Source organism: Delphinus delphis, chromosome 4, assembly GCF_949987515.2.
Source record: "Delphinus delphis chromosome 4, mDelDel1.2, whole genome shotgun sequence".
Taxonomy (NCBI): domain Eukaryota; kingdom Metazoa; phylum Chordata; class Mammalia; order Artiodactyla; family Delphinidae; genus Delphinus; species Delphinus delphis.
Genome location: NC_082686.1, coordinates 87,892,530 through 87,915,590, shown reverse-complemented (window position 1 = coordinate 87,915,590; position 23,061 = coordinate 87,892,530). Strand labels below are relative to the sequence as shown.

The 23,061-nt window shown below is 38.3% G+C and overlaps 1 protein-coding gene across 2 annotated transcripts in view; it reads left to right on the top strand.

Moving 5' to 3' along the window:
* The window catches only part of LOC132424195 (calcium-activated potassium channel subunit beta-2), a 248,767-nt gene that overhangs the window by 221,115 nt on the left and 4,591 nt on the right, over positions 1–23,061 (top strand). For both annotated transcript variants that reach the window (XM_060009987.1, XM_060009986.1), the window contains exons 3-4: positions 14,286–14,456; positions 16,849–17,044. In XM_060009987.1, coding sequence (XP_059865970.1) covers positions 14,286–14,456; positions 16,849–17,044 — 367 coding nt within the window. The remainder of the gene's footprint in view (positions 1–14,285; positions 14,457–16,848; positions 17,045–23,061) is intronic.

Sequence of the window (23,061 nt, the reverse complement as noted above, 5' to 3'; positions counted from 1 at the left end):
AGAATGGGGGAATAAGAAAAAAAATTAAAGGGCAAAAGCAGTGATAATGAAAGACAAAATGACAATTATACAGCTCAACCCAGCCTTCCAACTTGGGAGTAAATACATTCATAAAATTCTCTGGCCATTTTTAATATTTGGTTTCTCTTTCTTTTTTTTCTTCTGCATCTCTCTGTTTCTTATTGACCTGGTACTATTATTTGGGTTTGATGAAGCTAAATTTTAAACACAACTGCCTATACCAACATATTGCAGCTTAGGCAAGGCTCACCTGCCTGCAGTCTGACAGAAATCAGGATTGATAAATGCAGGCACAAGAAGAAGGACCTGAGGGAGGTTTACCTGAGTGTAAATTTTATAGCTGGTACTTCTATTTTTCCTTTTAAAAATCTGTATTTCCCTACAGATAAAATCCTTTAAAAATTCTGAAGGCAAAATTGTTCTTCACAATAATTTGGAAGCAACTTATTCACAATAGAAAATCTGTTAAATAAATCATGGAATGTAATGTACCACTTAGCAGTTAAAAATGTTTTGGCATAATATTAACTGACAAATCAAGTTGGAAAAGTACATACATACTATAATTGCAGCCACAAAAACATATACATAGGAAAAGGCGTGAAAGGAAAAGTATGCTTCTTACTCCTCCATTTTCCAAATGCTTTGTAATATGTTATACTATCTTAACTACGGAAAAAATAGTGATATGATATTTAAGTAAAATAGGTTTTCACATGCTTTTTCTCAATGCTTAATCAAGTTATTTTTCATTTGCTTTCAAGCAACTAAGTTGAACCATCTTTCAGCAAGAGCTTTACTATAAGACTGAAATTTTGTGTCATTTTTAAATTCCATACTTTGTATGAAATTTCCTCATTTCTTTAAAATAAAAAAAGGTCACTACCATTGATGGTGCAGAAAGGCAGAGATTTTGTTGCCCTACAGGAATAGTGTGACTATCAATGGCCAGTCCTCCTTAGATTTTGAAGGTTTCATCAGAGCAGGTGAAGCATGATGTATTTGTTTCAACTTCTATTTATTCTCAATGAGTAATTTAATTAAATACATTTTTCATATATATATATTTTTTTACAAACAAAAGGATTAACATTTAAGAAGCAATTACTCTGCACTGCATGTTTTCATAAACTGTTCTCTTCTAATTTGTAAGATAAGGATTATTATGCCCATTTTACAGTTGGGAAAGCTGAGGCTTAGAGAGTTTAAGTAACTTCCAAGCGTGCAACAACTAGCCAGTGATTGAATCAAGATTTAAACCCAAGGTTGTACTCTCTCCCCCGCACCCCATGGCTTACATAGGCTCTTGTCAAACATGAGATATTCGGAGCAGCAGTGAACAACCAAGACCACAGGGGGAAACTATGATAAAACAGAGTTGAAAATTGTATATCACAGGAGATAATAAATATGTGAATACGATATATTGGCAATATTTGTGGCATTAAAAGGAGCAAATAATTAGCTTCATATCCTATACCAGTAAGATTCTATAAAACTCTTAATTACTACTTTCATGTTTTCAGTAACTATGATTTCAGTAACTATGGGGTTTAAAATAATTAAAATATTGACTCTAAGTAAATCATTTTCAGCAAGTTTTATTTATGGGATGGGGATGCCAAGGCTTATGAAATCAATCTGCATGACTTTGGCCTACAAAGTCAAAGACAAATGGAAAAACAGGCAAAGAATACAGCAATAGAATCTGACACTAAGCCAGTATCCTTAGTTTGATGTTGGTTCATTTGCCTGTACCTCTTTCTTAACCACACCTCTGTCTTCACTGCCTAATTCACAGACTCTTGTGGAACAAGACTCAGATTTTAAAACTGACTTTAAACAGCAGCTATTGCTCTGCTTAATACTCTTGGTGGCAGTAATCATGGTGATAAGGAAAGTAATGACGGTTGATAATAAATCTAGATAATTAAGGTCCTCAAGTTAATTATTTGCAAATAAATTAACTAGGTTGTCTGGAAGCACTGCCCAGAATTGCTGGTAACTGTTCCACCCTCAGTTTCTTATTCTGCAAACCTGGCCTCTGTGTGTTCAGCTTCTCCAACTGTGTTCCCCCGGCAATCCCAGAGGCCAGGCAGCCAAAAACCCTTGGCTCCACTCCACACTGCCTTATTCTGAGACCAGAGACAAACTTGTCAGGATATCGGCTTCCCTAGGATTCCTCAAGAGATGCAACATCAAGAAATAAGCTTACGGACAGGCAGAGCAACCAAGTGGAAGTAAAAGTCCACTGAAAATTCTGAAACCTAATTTTTATGGTTCGAGGAAAGTTGAAGTCAACTTTATATTTTTTTCATTATTTTAATTCAAAGCCAGTCCTTTTTCTGATCATCTGCTATATGCAAAACACTGGTTTCTATCCTTATCCTCCATTCCACATGCCCAGCAATGTGAAGGAATATTTTTTCTTCCCTGAACAAATTTCTTTGTTAGGTGAGCCAACGTTAATCTCTAAATCGCAGGAGGCAAAATAAAACAAGAGCAGCAATAACTAATTTAAAAATTAAAGAAGAGAGAGGTTATTAGCCAAGGACATTACCACTGAGTGTTTATCAAATATTCTTTGGATTGTTTATACTAAATATTGAATTGGTATAAAGGAACATTTATCACATGTTACCATACAGAGAATGATGATATAATAAACATCTGAGTACCCTTCATTAAGCTTAAAAACTAAAACAATCAGAATTTTTGAAGCCCTTGAGGGTGCTTCCCTAAGAGCGTCCCCCTCCTTATCCCTGCCCCCACCCAGAGATAACCACCCTCCTGTTTATCATTCCCTTGCTTTTCTTCATGAGTTTGTCACATCTGAATGCTTAAACAATACATTGTTTACTTCTAAATGTTTGGAGACTTTAAATAAATGGAATCATACCATATGAATTGTTCTGCAACTCGCTGTTTTCACCAAACATGGTCCCACGATTTATCAGTGCTGATGTGACTAGCTGTAGCTTATTTCGTCTGCTGTGTAGTATGCCATTATATGAATATACCACCATTTATTCATCCAGTCTACTTCTCATAGACATTGGCATTATTTCCAGTTCTTTTTGTACTGACAATGCTTCTATAAAACTTTTTGTTCATGTCTCCTGTACATATGTACAAACATTTCTTAGGTTTTACACCTAACTTGGGAATTGTCGATTCAAAAGTATGCACAGCTCCCACTTCACCAGGCAATGCCATTGCTTTCCATAGCAGCTATAGATATGATTCCATTGCTGTAGAGTTTTAGGGGTTTTAATTTTCATCAATCCAGAGGGTATTGTGCTTTCAATTCCCATTTTTCAGATTAGTAATAAGATTGAGTCTACGTCCCTAGTCCTTTTCTGTAAAGTGCCTGTTCTAACATGTGGCCCATTTTTAATTGGATTTTTGTCTTTTTCTTATTGACTTGTAGGAATTCTTTATAAAAGTCTGTTTTCTTTCATTTAAAAAATTTAATAGAATATAGAAAGGTAACCACTGAGAATGGTTGAAAACAAAATGAGAGAACTGGAAGATAAAGTGAAAGAAATACCTCAAAATCCAGAGGAAAATTACAAAGAGATGGAAATCTTAAGAGGAAGGATCAGAAAGTTACATGTGAATGATAAGAGCTCCAGGAGCGGGGAAAGAGATGGAGGAGAGAAATAACAATGAGACTTCCTTTTCTGACAGTATAGTAGACCAAATACACCAACCCTCCTGCAGCAACAATTTAAAATGCTATATAAACTTTTAAAAACTTTTATAAAAGTTTCTATTAACCCTTTGTCTATTGTGTGCAAACAGCTTCTCCCAGTTTACTTGTATTTTCACTTTCTTTATGATGTCTTTTCATAAACATGGTCTTAATTTTAATGTGTTCTCAGCAATTTTTCAACATTTTGAAATCCTTTCCTATCCCAAGTTCAAAAGGGTATGCTCTGATACAGTTAATATTTTGTAGGTTTGCCTTTCACAATTAAGTCCTTAATCACCTGAAGTTTACTTTTGTGTGTGGTGTGAACTAGGCATCTATTTTTTTCTGTACAGATAACCAATTGTCCAGCACCTTTTGTTGGATAGTTTGTCCTTCCCTCAATGATCTAAAAGTATACATGTATCATATATTAGGTTTCCACATATGCATGGATATGTTTCTGGATCTCTACTCTGTCCCACTGGTGAATTTTGTCTACCTCAGACAAACACCACCCCTGAGCTTACGAACATTAGCATTATAATGCATCGTGATATCTGGTATAAAAGTTGCCCACCTTGTTCTTTTGTAATCAGGATTGTATTTGCTATCCTTAGATGTTTGCACTCCCATACCTATTTTAGAATCAGCTTGTCCAGTCATGCCTACCCCACTTCCCAAAAAAGCTCTTGTGATTTTTATTGGAATTTTATGAAAGCTATTAATTAATTTGTGGTAAATTTGCATCTTTATGTCACCAAGTCTTTTTCTGAATATGATCCTTCGAATGATTTGTATAATCTAGGTAGAACTTACATATAAATAATCAGAGCCTGGTATTTCCATTATGAGGATATTTTAAATTGATGATTCAATTTTTAATGATTTAGAACTATTTAGATTTTCTAGCTATTTCAAAGCAGTTTCAATAAGCCATACATTTGTAAGAATTTGCTACATAGTTAAGTAAATCATATATCAAAGTTTTTAAATGTCTTGCTATAAAGTTGTTTCTAATATCCTCTATTATCTTTCTAATCTAACTGTATCTGTACTTACAGCTTTTAAGTTCCTGATATTTATTTGAGTCTTCTCTAGTTTTTCTTATCAGTCTCATCAGAGGTTTGTCTATTTCATTAGTCTTTTCAAAAAACTAATCTTTGATTTCATTGATTCTTTAATACAGTGCATCTTTTATTCCATTTATTTCTACTCATGGATATTATTTCCTTCCTTACACTTTCTTTTAATATATTCTATTAATCTTTTCAAAACTCCTTACGTTGGATGCCTAGCACATTAATTTTCAGGCTTTCTTCTTAACTAATATAAACATTTAAGATTATTTAGTTCTATCTAATAGAACTAATAGAAGGTGAGGATGTACATACATCTCAAAAACATAGAAGACTTTGGTGGATGGAAGGCAGAACAGTGGCTGTTTTAATCCACGCCACTCTCAGCTCTGCCATATGAGATAATGAGTTGAGTGCTCCTGGGGCAAAGATACATAGCAACTCTGCCTGTTTCAACTCAGCTGGCATTCAGCAATCTATTGCCCCACAGATTCACTTTGTAGGATCTAAGAGAAGGCACTTTTCCTTGAAGTCTGGAAACTAGAGCTCTCAGTGCCAGAAAAGCTTGAAATTTTCCTAGAAGGAATACTAAATGTATTAGTGGTACAGTACAATGGGCGCTGATAGGAAGAGAGAAGCCAGGAGTCTGTTCTAGCCATGGTTCTCTGGTCTACTTGGTTTCACTTGGCCATTAAGTCTCCCTACACTGGCTGCCTCAGTGTAGGGAGGCTCAGTATTGAAGCCTTTTCTAGGCCACATAAAGGAACATACTTTGTGAGCCTAATAAATGCAAGAGACTGAACATACAAAGGTGAATGCGGTCTGGCTGTAACTCTTGAGCCACTCAATATTCACTGGGCCAGAGAGGCATAAATATAAATATTTAGTATGTTAAGTATTATGGTTACTGTGGTTAGGTTTCTGAAGGGCCTCCCCAAGTTATGACAGATATACATAATTCTTTATTCACACCTTCCCTCCTCTTTCCTGCACCTGCCAGTGCCCCTCACCTCTCTGACTGCTTTGGGACCCTTTGTAGATCTGTCTTCTTGCCCTTTCCAAGTTCTAGTACCCTCGCTGAGTTTTGTTTCTCTGACTACCTAGGGAGTCTCATTAAAACCCACAGTGTTCATAGTTACTTCTGGACACAAATGATGCCCATATCTAAATTTTCATCTCCTCTACCACTGCTTTTTTTTCAACCCCTATTTAACACCTGAAATGCTGACAGAGTTTCAGAATCAGTCTCTTAGCCTCCAGGAATAAACCATTCCAAACAGCCAACCACACTAACGTGAGTGATCTTTCTAAAGTACAAAGCTAATTATATCACTTTCTTGCTTAAATTCTTTTAGTGGCTCCTCTAACTTCAGAAGACATACAACACCCTTTATCTCTGACCCCTGCCTATCTAACCAGCTCATTACCTGCCACCCCCACTCACTGCATCCTGGAATCCAACCACTCTCAGCTACCCTATTCCCCTTATCAACTGTTTGCTCATTGGAGATTTAATTCAGTCTATTACTGAATCCTTTAACCATCACCACTTAAACTGTTATGGCCACCTTGGTTTAATTAAACATGAATTAAAACATTCATGTTCATAAATCAAGTCCTGAGCCAAGTTATCCATCACCAATCTACTGAATGCCCAGTTCAAGGAATGTCCAATACAGTGATAGCCAATTTGCCTGAAGCCAAATTGCCAAATACTAATGCATTTGCCAGTTGATCTTTTTGGTGAATTTATCAAATTTAGTTACTTACCAAAAACTTTGTATAATCATTGTAACTCTCATAGTTCTATGGGTTAGTAGGAACCAAAAAGACTGCAGGGGACCCAGATTTGGGGCTTTGAGACTCTCCTCCTCTGTCTCTCAGTCTCTGCAGCCATTGTCCCTCTATCTCTCTGCCCCGCTGTCTTTTCCTCCCTGTGCTCTAGACACCCTCTGTCTTCAGGGTCCCCTGTTCTCAGGTCTTCCTCCCCTCCCCCCCGACCCAGCCATGCCCTACTGCTCTCTCTGTTCTTTGTTTCCTCTCCTCTCTGCCCCTGGGTTTCCCCCTCTCTAGGATCAGCAGGCCAGGCTACATTATGCTGATTCTGCTCTTCAACTTTCCCCCAGCAGAGGGTCCCACCAATCTTGTCCAGATCCCTCCTGTTCCAATAACAGGACAAGAGCAAAGACAAATTAAACATTTTGTTATAAGGACAAAATAAAACTGTTCAAATAAAACTTAGCAGAAACTTCAAAAAGCTGTTAAAAATTCCCACCCAAAATCAATTACTGTAACCTTATGAATAGTTAAAAGAAACAAATTTTGGTTAATTGATAAAGTTGCCAAATCTATCAAAGTCATGAAATTTGCACAAGAATATCAGTGATGCTAAAATGTTAGCAAAACAGCAAATAACTCTAAAAAGGACTTGAGTAAAATCATTATAAACAGAAAGGCTCCCATATGAAATGCTAAATTTTTGCTATATCTATTAGAAGAATATATTCATACACATATTCAAAAAATATATATCTATGAATATAAGAATTATTTATAAAGAGACTAAACCTCCCTCAGAAACTTACTTAGCTTTAAAAAAAACAAACATCTTAAAATACTGCTAAAAAGAACATATTCATAAGAAGAATATAATTCAATGTATTTTTAAAATATCATCTTAAAATATTCTTAAGAAAATACATTCATATTAATTTACTATACTTAAAACAATGCTCCTTAAAATAAGTTTTTGTTAAATCTGTGATTAAGTGGGCAAATTATTCATTTGGCAAAGTGATCCTTCAATAAATTGGCAAATTGGCTAATCATGGTGCATTAGCCATTCACTAACTGAACCTTTGGCAAATCAGCACCCAGCATATTGACTTGCTTCCTTTCTGTACTCATTACAACAAGTCTCCTTAAGATGCATTGTAATGATTGGTATCTCACCCAGCTCCCTCAGGACATGTCTTATTCACTTTGTATTCCCCAGAACTTGGCACAGTACGTTTCATCTTATGAAGACTTTAAAATGTTGACAAATGAATAAACAAATGAATTAATAAATGACATTTACCCTGCCTTAACATGAATAGTTTTCTTCCTGCAGGCTAAATACCAAGGGAATCTGAACTTAAATGAGTGAAGCCCAAGGAAAACTTTTTTTCTTGCACATTTTACTCTTTATATCCATGTTTGTATAGGTACAGCCTCATAAATAATTTGCTTGTGAACCATAGGACTACTATCAAACTTTAAGACACTATCCAAATATGGAGTTTGAAATAAAATTGTATTCTGTTGACTATGGCTTGAGGTAAATATAAAGCTTTATTGGACAATTAAAATTTTTTATACAAAATATTTTGTTATACTTGAACTTGCCTTGTAGTTTTATTAATAACTCACATTCTCCAAAAGGATTTGGGCAGAATGCTCCCTGTATATGTAGAAAAGACTGCACATATGTACTACTTGTTATTGCCAACATGTATAAATGCTGATTTGTATCCACCATACTGATTCATGGCTCACCATGAACCATGAAGCCACAGCTGCTCCAACAGAGCTTAAACATACTGCTTCGCCAGCATGCACCAAGGCTAGATCTGCTTCAGACTTATAAATCCAAATTCCTGCTCTATACCTATGGCAGGAGTATCCCCCATATTCGAAACTTATTTTGTAGTCATGCCTGAGTCATTATTCCTCCTGAGAGCTCTACTTCAATGAACTATTCTAGCCTTCATTCCCTTATTTCTCCCTCTACCCCTTTTAAGAAGAGTCCACAGAGAACAGACACAAAGAGCCAAAGAGAGATGAACTGTCCACTCTGTTAGTAGTGGCAGAGTAACCCCCAAAGTACAAGGCTTCCTAGTGTGAAGGATGAAGTTTAGGCCTGAGGCCCAAAATATAGCATCATGCTCATTCCCCAACCCCCCAGCTTTGAAGACAACTTGGCATAGGAGGGGCACCTCACTAATCCACTTAGTCTCAGGCTATGGACACTCCCTTCCCCACCTGGGGCTTACTACCTAGAGATAGCGAGGCCAAGGCACACCAGGCCTGAACAAAGGCAAGTCCAAAAGGATGAGAAAAAAATTGTGCCACTCATAAAGAGTGATCTTCAGTCTCACCCAAAATGTAGACAGGGTCTCTGACTGTCAGGCTCTGGCCTATCTCACCAATCAGATTAGTCAATCCTCACCTGAGCTCATGACACTATGTTTGTCGGGGAGAGAATCTATAAATGAACAATCAGCCTCTCCCTTCTTAGCCAGGGCAGCAAAAACACCCCCTTTGGAACCAGGAAGAATAGCAAAATAAGGACCCCTGCTTTAACACCCTCTACTATTCCCCCAGTCGTCCAAGTTAAGTTCTTGGGCATAAATCTAAACTATATCCTTTTTCTCACTTCCTCATCATCCCCTATATTCTATGAGTCACCAAATCCTGAAGTTTTATCTCCTAGATATTTCTCCATACATCCTTTTCTCTCCATCTATCCTACCTCGATCCTAGATCCAGCCCTGATCATCTTTTGCCAACACTATAGTAGCTATCCCCTAATTCTTCTTTCTGATTTAAGTCTGCCTCCATCGCTAATCTAATCTCCACCCTGAAGCCAGAGTGATCATTCTGAAACTTAGTTCTGATCATGTCACCCTCTGCCATCTTCCCATTAACTACAGGATAAAGGCCAAGTTCCTTAAATGACTTACAAAAACTCTTCATAACCTACTACCTCTCCAAACTCATCTGCCCCATTTCCCCTGTCCCACACTCATCCGAGTAATAATAAAATTTGTGTAGTTTCTGACAGTCAGCATGTAGTTGCAAATCTCCATCCTTTGTTCATGTGATTCCTTCTGTCTGAAATGCCCTTGATTCCCTGTGTCATGTGGTTAACTTGGATTCAATCTTGAAGATTCTGTTTAAGGCATTTCTCCTCCAGGATGCCTTCCCTAACCTTAATCCTTGCTCCCTGCCCTGCTCCCTCAGGCTGGGAAAATTACTCCTCTTCTATACTCATGCTGTGAATGGCTCCATCATTGAATTTACTACCCTACGTTGATATTTTTTTTCATGTTGGTCTTCCTGTTGGGTAGGGGCCACATATAATAACTAGAGGTTACCAGCATTCAAAATACGTTCGTAGACTTTAACTGAATCTTTAGTCCTCCAAATTATTCATTCATTCCTTAACTTATCCATTAATTCAATTAGCAATAAATTCATTATTGATGAATTTCATGAGTATGTCCCACCTCACTCATCCACTTTCATTTTGCTGAGTAATATCCTGATTTCCCAGATGTGTTTAGCCTGCATGGAAACCAATCATTTTCCCTCTTCTCTACACATCCCAGAGCACGTGAAGAACATTTGTTAACCATTTCCAAATTGTGATTTGTTTCTAAATTACCCATTTGAATCATTTTTGTATTCTTCTTGTTCTAGTAACATAACTGACTGATTACACTGCATCTCTTTTATGGGTATAGACTGATGTAAGTGATGCAGTGTGACAGCCTACTACTCTGGAGCTGAGACTATTGCTCCCTCCTTGCTGGCCTCCACCTGCAGGAAATCCAAATCTCAATGCAGCCATTAGAATTAAATACATTTTGATAAATAACAACAGGAAAGTAACAAAAGATTATTATTTTACAGCAGGCCTTTGAAGCCACTCAGACTCAGCCTGTCTCTTCTTGCTTCCGAAGTCTGGCTTTAACTGGATGGGCATTGATTTTTTTTTTTTTTTTCATTCAGGTTCATAGAGAATCAAGTTTAAGAGCTTTGATATAAATCCTACATTTTCCAAAGAAAATCTCACGAAAGAATGGGGAAACTTAGAGGATGGGTGGTGGCTAGCCTGAGGAAGTCAAAAGCCTGCAAGCTGGCCAGCCAGCTAGCTAGTCCAGAGGCACTGGGCCTGGGAGTTGGAGAGTAATAAAAAAGATGGGCTCTCAGAGCTTCTGGCCATGAGGAGAATGAGTGGCCATGAGTGAGTGCTGGTGGGAAAGAGGCAGGAAGGACACGGTCATGAAAAGATGAGGAACAAAGTCCTCTATTTAGCTATGATTCTCCTACTATAAAGGGCCCACTCCTCAAGGAAAGAGTAAGATTTATATAAACTACCTCATGAAGAGCACTTTTAAATAATAGTAATAATGATAATAAACTAATCCATTAATTTTATACTCTAATAACCAGATTAACATATAGTCTTCCTTAAAACCTTTTGGAAATATACTAAGTACATACATGTTCTCACACTTCTATAGGGAATCTAAATATCTAACAACCAGTCCAGAATGAACCAGCGCCCCAGAATGTATGCCAGCCATAAACACCAGTAAGGCCATCCTGGAGCATGAAGCTGAATAGAATCCCTGAATATACACACAATTATACAAATAACAGGCATCTCTTTCCTCCTCTGCAAAGTTCCACACTGGATTCTAGTACTTTTTCAAGCAACGAGAGTGACTAGTGATGAAAATTTAAAAGGAAAATCTGAAGTCTGTCTCATGTATGTTGGCTTTTTGTCTGAAGCTTAAAATAAAAATGGCATAAGAGCTTCTTTCTCCATTTTCAGCACTCTATGTGTCCTCCTCTCTGTCCCCAAGCCCTAAAAGCCAGCAACTCCCCCACTCCCACACCCGTGCAATCCAAAGCTCCCTTCTTCGTGGCTACTTGGTTGCCTGTGTTTCCAGAATCCTTAAGCATTGCCTCCTTCCCATATTTCTCACATATCTCTCCAACCAGCCAGCACCCCCAGCAATTTCTCACTTCTTTTCTGCCTTCTCTGCCAGACATTATTTCAAATCCAACCCTCCACTCATAAGCTTTCTACACTATTCACTGCCTTGACATTCTGTCCTTTAGAAATTCTTTGGAGAAGCACAGCAATTTTGGGATGTTCTGATGTCCATGTCATAAAGGTGTAGCTCCCCACACCATTTCTTTTTTATTTTTTTGAATTTAATTTTATTTATTTTTTTATGTAACAGGTTCTTATTAGTCATCAGTTTTACACACGTCATTGTGTACATGTCAATCCCAATCGCCCAGTTCATCCCACCCCCACCCCCACCCCGCCGCTTTCCCCGCTTGGTGTCCATACGTTTGTTCTCTACAGCTGTGTCTCTATTTCTGCCCTGCAAACCAGTTCATCTGTACCATTTTTCTAGGTTCCACATACATGAGTTAATATATGATATTTGTTTTTCTTTCTGACTTACTTCACTCTGTATGACAGACTCTAGATCCATCCACGTCTCAACAAATGACCCAATTTTGTTCCTTTTTACGACTCAGTAGTATTCCATTGTATACATGCACCACATCTTCTTTATCCATTCGTCTGTCGATGGGCATTTAGGTTGCTTCCATGACCTGGCTATTGTAAATAGTGCTGCAATGAACATTGGGGTGCATGTGTCTTTTTGAATTATGGTTTTCTCTGGGTATATACCCAGTAGTGGGATTGCTGGATCATATGGTAATTCTATTTTTAGTTTTTTAAGGAACCTCCATACTGTTCTCCATAGTGGCTGTATCAATTTACATTCCCACCAACAGTGCAAGAGGGTTCCCTTTTCTCCACACCCTCAGCATTTGTTGTTTGTAGATTTTCTGATGATGCCCATTCTAACTGGTGTGAGGTGATACCTCATTGTAGTTTTGTGGGATTTTTTGCGGTACGCGGGCCTCTCACTGTTGTGGCCTCTCCCGTTGCGGAGCACAGTCTCCGGACGCACAGGCTCAGCGGCCATGGCTCACAGGCCCAGCCGCTCCGCGGCATCTGGGATCCTCCCGGACCGGGGTACGAACCCGTGTCCCCTGCATCGGCAGGCAGACTCTCAACCACTGCGCCACCAGGGAAGCCCCTCATTGTAGTTTTGATTTGCATTTCTCTAATAATTAGTGATGTTGAGCAGCTTTTCATGTGCTTCTCAGCCATCTGTGTGTCTTCTTTGGAGAAATGTCTGTTTAGGTCTTCTGCCCATTTTTGGATTGGGTTGTTTTTTTTTTTTTTTAATATTGAGCTGCATGAGCTGTTTATATATTTTGGAGATTAATCCTTTGTCCATTGATTCATTTGCAAATATTTTCTCCCATTCTGAGGGTTGTCTTTTCGTCTTGTTTATGGTTTCCTTTGCTGTGCCAAAGCTTTGAAGTTTCACTAGGTCCCATTTGTTTATTTTTGTTTTTATTTCCATTACTCTAGGAGATGGATCAAAAAATATCTTGCTGTGATTTATGTCAAAGAGTATTCTTCCTATGTTTTCCTCTAAGAGCTTTATAGTGTCCAGTCTTACATTTAGGTCTCTAATCCATTTTGAGTTTATTTTTGTGTATGGTGTTAGGGAGTGATCTAATTTCACTCTTTTACATGTAGCTGTCCAGTTTTCCCAGCACCACTTATTGAAGAGACTGTCTTTTCTCCATTGTATATCATTGCTTCCTTTGTCATAGATTAGCTGACCATAGGTGCGTTCCCCACACCATTTTTAAATGGGAACATTTATTAAATACTTCATGTCAGTCATTCTCCTGGATAATCTACTTATGTCATCTCATTTAACCGTAACAATGTAGTTACACATTATTTCCACTTTGCAAGGAACTGAGAATTAGAAAGGCTGAGGAAGTTGTAGAGATCACACAGCTAGTAAGCCATGAAATCAGGTTTTGAACTAGGAGACAGTTTGACTCCAATCTGTTTTTTTCTTTCCGTAGGTTACTGCTCGAAAATTTTAAAAAATACTAATAAAACTATCCAAACTTATGGAGTCTGGCCTTGATTTGACTGACATTTTTGTAAACTCACTCGAATGTTTACAGTACAGGAAAAGAAGTCTGGGTCACCACTGGACATCTCCACATTTCTTATAAATCTCAAGTCAACAGAGCCCTAAGCAACCCTAAGCCTGAGAAAAATGTTAACCAGGATAAACTCTGTCTATTATTACCGAGGGGAAATAAGATATTAAGTTGATAGATTCCTCATATATGTTGCCATTTATTTGAATTAATGCTCCATTAGGTATTCAGAGAGTACAGAAAGATCAATGATGATCAGCTGGGGGTTGGCAAAGGAAACAAACCCAAAGCATTATTTTAAGGGCTGAAGGGATTGCTTTCTTTCTTCAGACTTAAAGAAAAAGCAAAAGTATTGACAGCTAGATATGGGTCCCAAGGAAAGAAGGGAGACTCATTTCTGCTCAGGATTGGGGTGTGTGTGTGTGTGTGTGTGTGTGTGTGTGTGTGTGTGTGTGTGTGTGTGTGTGTGTGTGTGTGTGTGTGTGCGCGTGTGTGTTGGAAGGCAATAGTCACATGCTGGGATCCAATTGCACTCAGGCAGGTTTGGAGGACCCCTCTCGGCCTCTCTGCCTTAGGAAGGCCTGAGCAGCGACTTACTCTTTAGGGGTGTGTTGATTAACTGTGGACTTCAAGTAAAACTGTATTATGTTCAACCTCAGAAACATTTACCAAAAAATCAGGGACCATGACCTCCTGGACAAAAGGAAAACTGTCACAGCACTGAAAGCAGGAGAGGACCGGGCCATTCTCCTGGGACTGGCCATGATGGTGTGCTCCATCATGATGTACTTTCTGCTGGGAATCACACTCCTGCGCTCATACATGCAGAGGTAAAGCCATTGGGTGCTTGGGACTGTCTTTTGTCTCCCTTCTCCCTCCTCCCACACAGCTTATCAATCTTGAGGTCCTCTTCCTCACCTGCTTTCCTAAAAAGAACTTTGAGCAGCGCCTGGCACATACTATTTGTCAATAATGTTATCTAACAATAATGATAAAAATAGTTATATGTATAAACTGCTTACTATGTGCCAGGGACTTGCCATACATTACTTTTTAATTCCCATAACTATTCTACGAGTATGAATATACTCATAAAAATGGCAAAACTGAGGCTCAAGATAGATACAATTTGCCCAGTGTCATATAGCTTTAGTGTTCGGCAGAGCCAAGATTCAAAACCACATCCTGTTAATTCCAGAATCCCTATTCTTGCCTCTTCACACCTCTGTCCATTCTCCACCTGCATTCCTTTCCACCACACCCCACTCTTCCATCACCCTAAATATTAGTGGTTCTCAACTGCACATTTCAACTTCCTAAGAAACTTTTAAGAATACTGACATCCAGGCCCCACCACAATCATTCCACAGGGTCAGATTTAGTAGGTCTGGAGTGGGACCCATTCACCAGTATCTTTTAAATTTCCCCAGGTGATTCTAATAGGTTGAAAAACACTACTATGCACTAACTTTTTAAATTAAAGATTTTGAACCCTTCTTATTTAAATATTTGCCCTAGGTTTACTGAATAGAGAGGCAATTGAATACTGAGTTGTCAAGTGTTCCTCCTGAGTAAGCCACATGATAAACCTCCACAGCATCTCTAGCTAACTGTTGTCCATAAATTGGACACTTTGAGCACAGGGAAGCCCAGCATTGCTATAACTAATGGGGAAGGTCTCAGGGTGCTTCAGCTTAAAGAAACGAGGCCCTTTCAAATGAAAACTTGAGGTTTCAATCCAAAAGAGAATCAAACCATTTTGTGGCATTCATTTCCCCACCTAAATTAATACTTTCATTTTAGAAGGAAACTCTAGTTGAAACACAGTAATCTGCTAAAATTAAGGCATCATCTTTCCCATTTGTGGCTGCTCTGCTCTGTTTCTCTGATGCCTTCAGCTGTGCTGCTTCTCAGTGAAAGCTCTGATGCCTCAGGCCCCAAGAGTTCACTGACTCCAAAACCGCTTTCAGATCCTCACATCTGCTTAGAACCATCTAAGACTTTTTTTGTCCTTGTATAAGCAAAATCTGACCACCCATGTCCCAGGAAAATACAAATTGCCACACCAGAGGGGGTCAGTGCTAGTATCCTGGCTCTGGTATGAAACTGGACATGGAAAGGGTGCCCTGTCAACACATGTCCAGCAAAAAGAAGGGCTATTAATCTGCAAAGAATGTTTTCTGATCACTCTGGTAATCAGCTTATATCCAGAAGCAAAACATTGATTCTGGGTGTGTTACTTCCTAATCACAAATATTACCCTTGATCATAAAATTATAAATGTTTTAGAATGAAAAGCTGACCAATGGGCAGCTGGAGGGTTGGTTTGTTTGTTTAATCTTTCTAATTGAGAGGTCCCAGGGCACTGATAAGAACCCATTAATCTGCATATAACAAGAGCCTCTTTTCCACTGTTTGTGGGGAAGAAGGGCAGCACCATGGAACGAGCCCGGGCAGTAGAGAAATAGAGGATTGGATGGAATCACAATTTCCATCACTTATTAGCTGTGTGTCCTTGCATGTATTTGATTTCTCTGACTGTCAATTCACTCAGCTTTAAAAGGAATTAATACCTAACCTATAGGGTTATTGGGAGAACAAAGAAGACAATGTATGTAAAGCACCAGTTAGGGTGAAGGGGGATGCAATAAGTGATTGCTCTTGGTATAATCAAAAGGTGGAGTTATCTTTTCTCCCTTATTAGAAAGACCTTAAAGAAATATATCACTGTCCTTTCATCTGTCACATTGGACCTCAAGCCCCTCCACCCTTTCACCATCTCTCCTCCCCTTCTCCCTTACCCCTTCGCTGCCTACAAACTGGGCAGACATTGCGAGGTGAGGACCAAGGCATGGCAGGAAGCAGCTTAAAATGCAGAAACGCAGGGTGAGTACAGGTTGTGATGTAAAAAGATGCTGCCTTATGCTTACCAATGAATTTGATAAGGAAAAATATCTAACTTAAATCAAGCACTGGAAAAGATGATACTATATCTGATGGAAATCATTGGCAAAGTTCTCAGATGCCAGGCAAAGTTTGTCTGTGTTTATATTATAGTTAGCCTAAAGCTGCTCTATTTAAAAACATACACATTAACAAATAGGTTGTATTATAGATCTTGAAGATTTTTCAGGTCAAGGAGCTGACAAATGTTCCCCTCTGATTACACCTTCTTTGCCCTTGGCATTTGGGCCTGTGCTTATTCTCCTCCTCTCTGTGTAGTGTGTGGACCGAGGAGGCTCAGTGCACCTTGCTGAATGCATCCATCACGGAAACATTTAACTGCTCCTTCAGCTGTGGTCCGGACTGCTGGAAACTCTCTCAGTACCCCTGTCTCCAGGTGTACGTTAACCTGACTTCTTCTGGAGAGAAGCTCCTTCTCTACCACACGGAAGAGACAATGAAAATCAATCATGAGGTAGGAGCTGGGCGCACACTGCATCTCGTTCACCCCCACACAGCTCCGCACCGTTCCATCTCTCTATCAAGTTCCCCTGTGCCAGCACTTCAAAGGAAAATGCCACTAGGAAGCAGGCCCTTCCTCATCCAGTCACAGAACTCACTACACTACTTGACTCTCTTACTTGGGAAACATTTATTTTCTGTGCAAGTGGTGGTCAAATCACTCCCCATTTTGGAACAGTGAAGATTTAGCCTTTACTTTCATTTAGAAGGGTAAACATTATGTCCTTATTGATACACAAATAGACTTAGTCTTTCAAAGCAAATGTGCAGTTTAGTCACAGCTGTACAAGCCAAAAAGCAAGATATTTGTCATATACCTGGGAACCACGGGGTAAAACTATATTTTGCTTTTCCACGGTCATTGTCACTTCATTCTGTGGTCTTGGAGATGTAACTTAAGCTCTCTGAGCCTCAGTATCCTTTTCTCTAAAAATGTAATAACAATGACCATCTTGCAAGGTCATTCACTGTGAGGATTAGAACAGAGTATGGAGAGTGCTGAGCAGAGCACAGGTGAGACCTTCAACCCATGGTCACACTATGTGGGCCTGTGCATATTTCTTCACATGTGTTATGTTCATAGAGGCTGAATTTTGCAGCACTAGCACATTCAAGTCCACGTGCTGGATGCTCAATATGTATTGTATTAAAGCTGCACATAAAATATGCATTTAAAAGGTCTGGGATGACAAGTAACGTGTCAGCAGAACCAACCTGCCATTATCAATTTTAAGTTAAATACATTGTGTTTTGGATTTATGGTAGCAATTTAGATGGCCAGAGTACTTTCATATGCCAAGACAACCTGATACCATTCTCCAACAGGACAATTGGCTCTCGTCACCAGGATACAATTCTCACAACTCTAGCCTTTCTTGTAAAAACTTTTCATTACAATTATCAGCACTTAAATGATACAGATTATATGTATTGAAAAAAATTCAGTAGCTGCAAAGCTTGATACTAGAACATAGGATTCGTTTTGTGATATATTAACAAAAAGTAAGTAAACCCACCTTGCATTTTGGTTACAGTAACTTAAAAGAATTCTTGCAAATATCTCTGAGGACACAATGTCTGCTCTGATTTCCTTTTGTTTGTGGTACCCACAAACAATACCAGTCCTAATCCTATTCTACAAATATACATAGCTTAGTTCTCCCACAAAGTATACGTTTTTCAAGATCCCTCAAGCCAAGTTTTTAAATCAAAACTGACCTGTAATGATGAATGTCTGTAAAACTCTCAAATCTCCAAGGAATTGGAAATTGGCCAAAATTGAATAGGCATCAAAAAGTGGGACATATTTCCATTTTCTCGTTTTGACACTTTATCACTACAGTATGAATGCAGTATGAATGAATGCAGTATGTAAGCTATAAACCCTATGAATGCAGTATGTAAGCTATAAATCGGGAGTGAACCTACCATGGAAAATCTCAGTTAAAATTTTAGGACCAGTATTCTGTCTGCTGTCAGTATGATACTAGGTCATTGTTTGGTTTATTTACCTTGTTTTTAACTGTAAAACATGCAAGAAATGAAAAAGTACAGCTCAAGCACTTGTTATAGAGATTCCCCCACATAACCACCATGAAAGCAAAGAAATAAAACATATCCTGCACTTGCAGGAAATCAGAACCTTGCAGTTCTGGTGACTAATGTTATTAAGTACATTTTCATTTATTTATTGGCATTTTGAATATCCTTTTTTTTTATAATGTCTGTTCAAGTCCCTTGTTTTCTATTGAATTGATTCTATTAGATGGTTTCTTCTTAGTATTCATTGTAGGAATTCTTTAAATCTAGATATGAACCTTCCTTGATTGTTGCGTTGCAAATACCTTCTCCTGAAATGAAAGGTGGCCTTTTCACTCTCTTAATGATGTATTTGAATGAAAGAAGTCTCTAATTCCAGTGCAACCAAACCTTGTCAATATTTTTCTCTTTTCTCTTTTTTCTTTTTCCTTTCTTCCTCTTCTTCTTCCTTTCTTTCGTTTTCTTTTCTTTCTTTTTTTCAAACGTTTGGTTGTCCTGCTGTCTGTTTAAAAAGTCTTCACCTACCCTGAGATCATGAAGTCATTCTCCCAAACTATCTTCTAGAAATGTTATTGTTTCTCCTTTCACATTTAGAGTACAATCTGCCTGGAATTGATTTTTATGCAAGAGTCAAGTTTCTAGGTTTCTTTTTTATTCATATGGACAATCATTTGTCCAAGTCCATTTATGAAAAGAGCACCCTTTCTTCACTGGATTATTTTTATGATCCCATTTTCCCCTCTATTTTCTTGGAAGTTATGTGTTCTGTCACTATTCTTTTAGTGTTTAACTAGTGATTATAACTTGCAATCTTGACTAATCAAGGATATTAAAACATTTTAACTCCATTTATTCTCTTCTCAAGTTATATATTATCATCATTTTTATTCGATATATACTTTAAGCCCATGAAGATATTATTATTGTTTTTGTATATAGTAGCTATCTATTTAGATGTGTCCACATCATTTTCCATTTTCTTATTCTTCATTCCTTCCTTTATCCTTGGTCTGGGATCATTTTTTCCTACTTCCTGAAGAACACTCTTTAATTATTTAGTGCAATATCTGCTCTAAAGAAATCTCTAAGCATTCATTTATCTGAAAATATTTTCTTTTCATTTTCATTCTCAAAGTATATATTCACTGAGTATATAATTCTAAGTTGGCTGTTATTTTATTTCTGTACATTGAAAGCATTCCATTGTCTTCTGGTGAGCATTACTACTATTTGGAAATCAGCTCTCAGTCTAACTGCTACTTCTTTGAAGGTAATTTTGGTCTACTTTAAAGATTATTTTCTTTGGTTTTCTACAGTTGAACTACTATGTGCCAAAGTAAACATTTATTTCTATTTAGCCTGCTTAGTGTTCCCAGGGCCTCTCTCCCTCTTCCTTGATGTTCTTTGTCAATTTTAGAAGGTTCTCAGTCATTATCTCATCAAATATTATCTCTGCTCTCATTCTTTCCCTCTTCTCCTTTTTGAATTCCTACGGACTGTATGTTAGGTATTCTCATTGTATCCCCTGTGTGTCTTCCTGTCTCTTTTGTATTTAATATGCTCCCTCCTTTTGTCTCTCTGTGCTTCATTATAGATATTGACCTACCTTCTGATTCACAGTTCTTTCCTCAGCTCTGACTAATCTCTTAAACCCATCCATTGAGCTCTTAATTTCTCTTATTGTATTTTTCATTTCTAGAATATCCATTTGGATCTTATTTATAATTTCTAGTTTTCTGCAGTATTCTAATTATTCTCTTTTAAATTCTTCAACATAAAAGTAAAATTGTAGTTACTAAAGTTTATTTTGATGACTACAATATCTGAAGCCCCTATGTGCCTGTTCTATTTTTTTTTTAATTGTTTTCATGTTGCATTGTAATGTCTGGTTATTTTTTATTAGTTGTCAAACACCATATCTGCAAAATTATTTATAAAAACAATTTTAAGCCTAGGTTGATATTATGATGTCATCTTTTCCAAAAATTATTTCCATTTGCTTCTGCAAGGCCCCTAGGTGCCATTCGTGATCACCTTATTCTGACTACATAAATTGAGATATTCAAGTTTGAACTTAAGTCCCTTTGAGGACCTATCTTCTTCAGGTTGACCATTACTCCTAGGATGCAGCCCTTAACAGTCCCAGCCCAAAGTGAATAGGGTGTCATCAGAGCTCCCACTTGATAGGTTGTTAATGATAATTCCTGCCCTTAGCTCTTCAAGGCTGTCAAAAATTCCATCCAACCTTCTAGGATCTCAGCCCCCTTCTAGAATCAACAGACACTTCCAGGGGAAAGAAAACACCAAACAGCTGGATCACCTTCCTGGCCCAGTAGTTCTTCACTCGCTGGTTAGCTGTCCTCTGCCTTTAATCAGAAGTAGATACGTGGAAAATACAGTTATCGCCATGTCAAAAGGTCACTAAACCATGATCTTAATGTAGCATGAGAAATATACAGGATATTCCTGGGGAGAAAAATTAAAATATTCTCTATCTTGACCTCTCCTTCTTATTACTATTCCCCAAGCTCACCAAAAATAGTAGTCTTCCCCATAGTTACCAACGAATGGGCACAGTTTTACTGAGATACATAAGGCACTACTGACAATGTTTGATTTGGGACAACAGGAGGCAAAGGTATATCAGTCAAGCCGTCTGCTTCTTTGTAGAAAGATATCCAAAAGGATTTTATTTTTAAATTTTCACACTCTCTCATATAGTCTTTTTCTTTGGCTTTTAAATTCAGTGACCAACCTCTTGTCCATATTACAACTGAAGCTGCTTAAGCCGATAAGCTGGCATGCTCTTGTGGAGCAACTGGCTGACTAACGGTCTCTAGGAGCTGCAAGCAGGCTCAAGAACCCCTGCCTCTTCTGGCTACAAGGCTGTCACAGGAATCATAAACTGTGGCTGCGTATTAATTCACTATGGTTGTTAAATTTCTCAATGCTGATCTCCTTTGAGAGTTTAAAACCTTGTTTACCCACCAGGGATCCCCAAAACATGCCCATCTGATTTAAAAGAGTATTAAAAATGAATCTTTGTGCAAAACCAGAAAGTATATCCATTTTTGGTATGTAGTGTACTACCATATATGTAGTATGTTATATATCGCTGTCATGAGGAAGACAGCTATTTTGGATGGAGAGTAAATTATATAAATTAACCAATTATTTATAACTCCAGACTCAGCATCACCCCTCATTTTGTCACCTTTCTGAAGCCTTCTGAGTTCTGCACATCCAGAGAATATACATATCTGGACTAGAATTTCTCAGCCTCAAGGCTATTAACATTTGGGGTGGAATATTCCTTTGTCGTCTGTGAGGGTGGGGTGGAGACTTGTTCTGTACATTGTAGGATCTTTAGCAGCATCCCTGGCCTTTACCCACTAGATGACTAGCATCATCCTCCCTCCAAGTGTGACAACTAAAAATGTCTCCAGGGCTTCCCTGGTGGCGCGGTGGTTGTGAGTCCGCCTGCCGATGCAGGGGACGCTGGTTCGTGCCCCGGTCTGGGAGGATCCAGCATGCCGCAGAGTGGCTGGGCCCGTGAGCCGTGGCCACTGAGCCTGCGCGTCCGGAGCCTGTGCTCTGCAGCGGGAGGGGCCGCAGCGGTGAGAGGCCCGCGTACCGCGAAAAAAAAAGTCTCCAGACAGTGGCAAAACCACTGCTCCAGATTTTATTTAGCTTTTAGCTTGAATCCTGGGAGATTCTACAATTTTAATCAAAGCTTGTAAACACTGAGTTCCTCTGTACAGCATTTGGTAGGGTAAGGAAAAAAGGGAAGAAAATAAAGTGAAGTTGAGAATCTAAATGGGAAAAAAAGAGGGGCCCACATTTATTAAGTATCTACTATATACTATGTGCCCAGCACTATGCCAAGAACTTTATAAAAATCATCTCATTTAATCCTGACTAAAACCCTACTCCTAAAGTGGTAATAGCCAAATTTTATCAAGAGCTTAAAATGTGCCAGGCACTGTATACTACTAAATATTTTACATGAACTCATTTGTTTAATTACAGCATCAATCTCACATATTAGGTACCACTGTTATCTCCACTTCACAATAATGAAGCTGAGGTCAGAAAATGAAATAATTTTCCCAAACTCACACATTCTCTAATTAGGTCTGAATTAAAATCTAAGTCTCTTTACCTAAACATGCTCTCTCTTAAAAAGCAAAACATTAGCTCATCCTCTTGAGAGGGTGAAGATAAGCGCTTTAAAAAACTCTAAATTCTAAGAAATATTTATCCTTCTGATGGTATATTTTAGTGAATAGGTGAGAATCCATGCCATTTCATCATACTCCAAGAGGTGATTAGGATCAAGTAAAAGGCCATGAACAAGGACTAGAACTATCCGTGACCCACAGGAACAGTCAAGGTTGTATATTCAACACCAGTTTACACAGAATGCATATT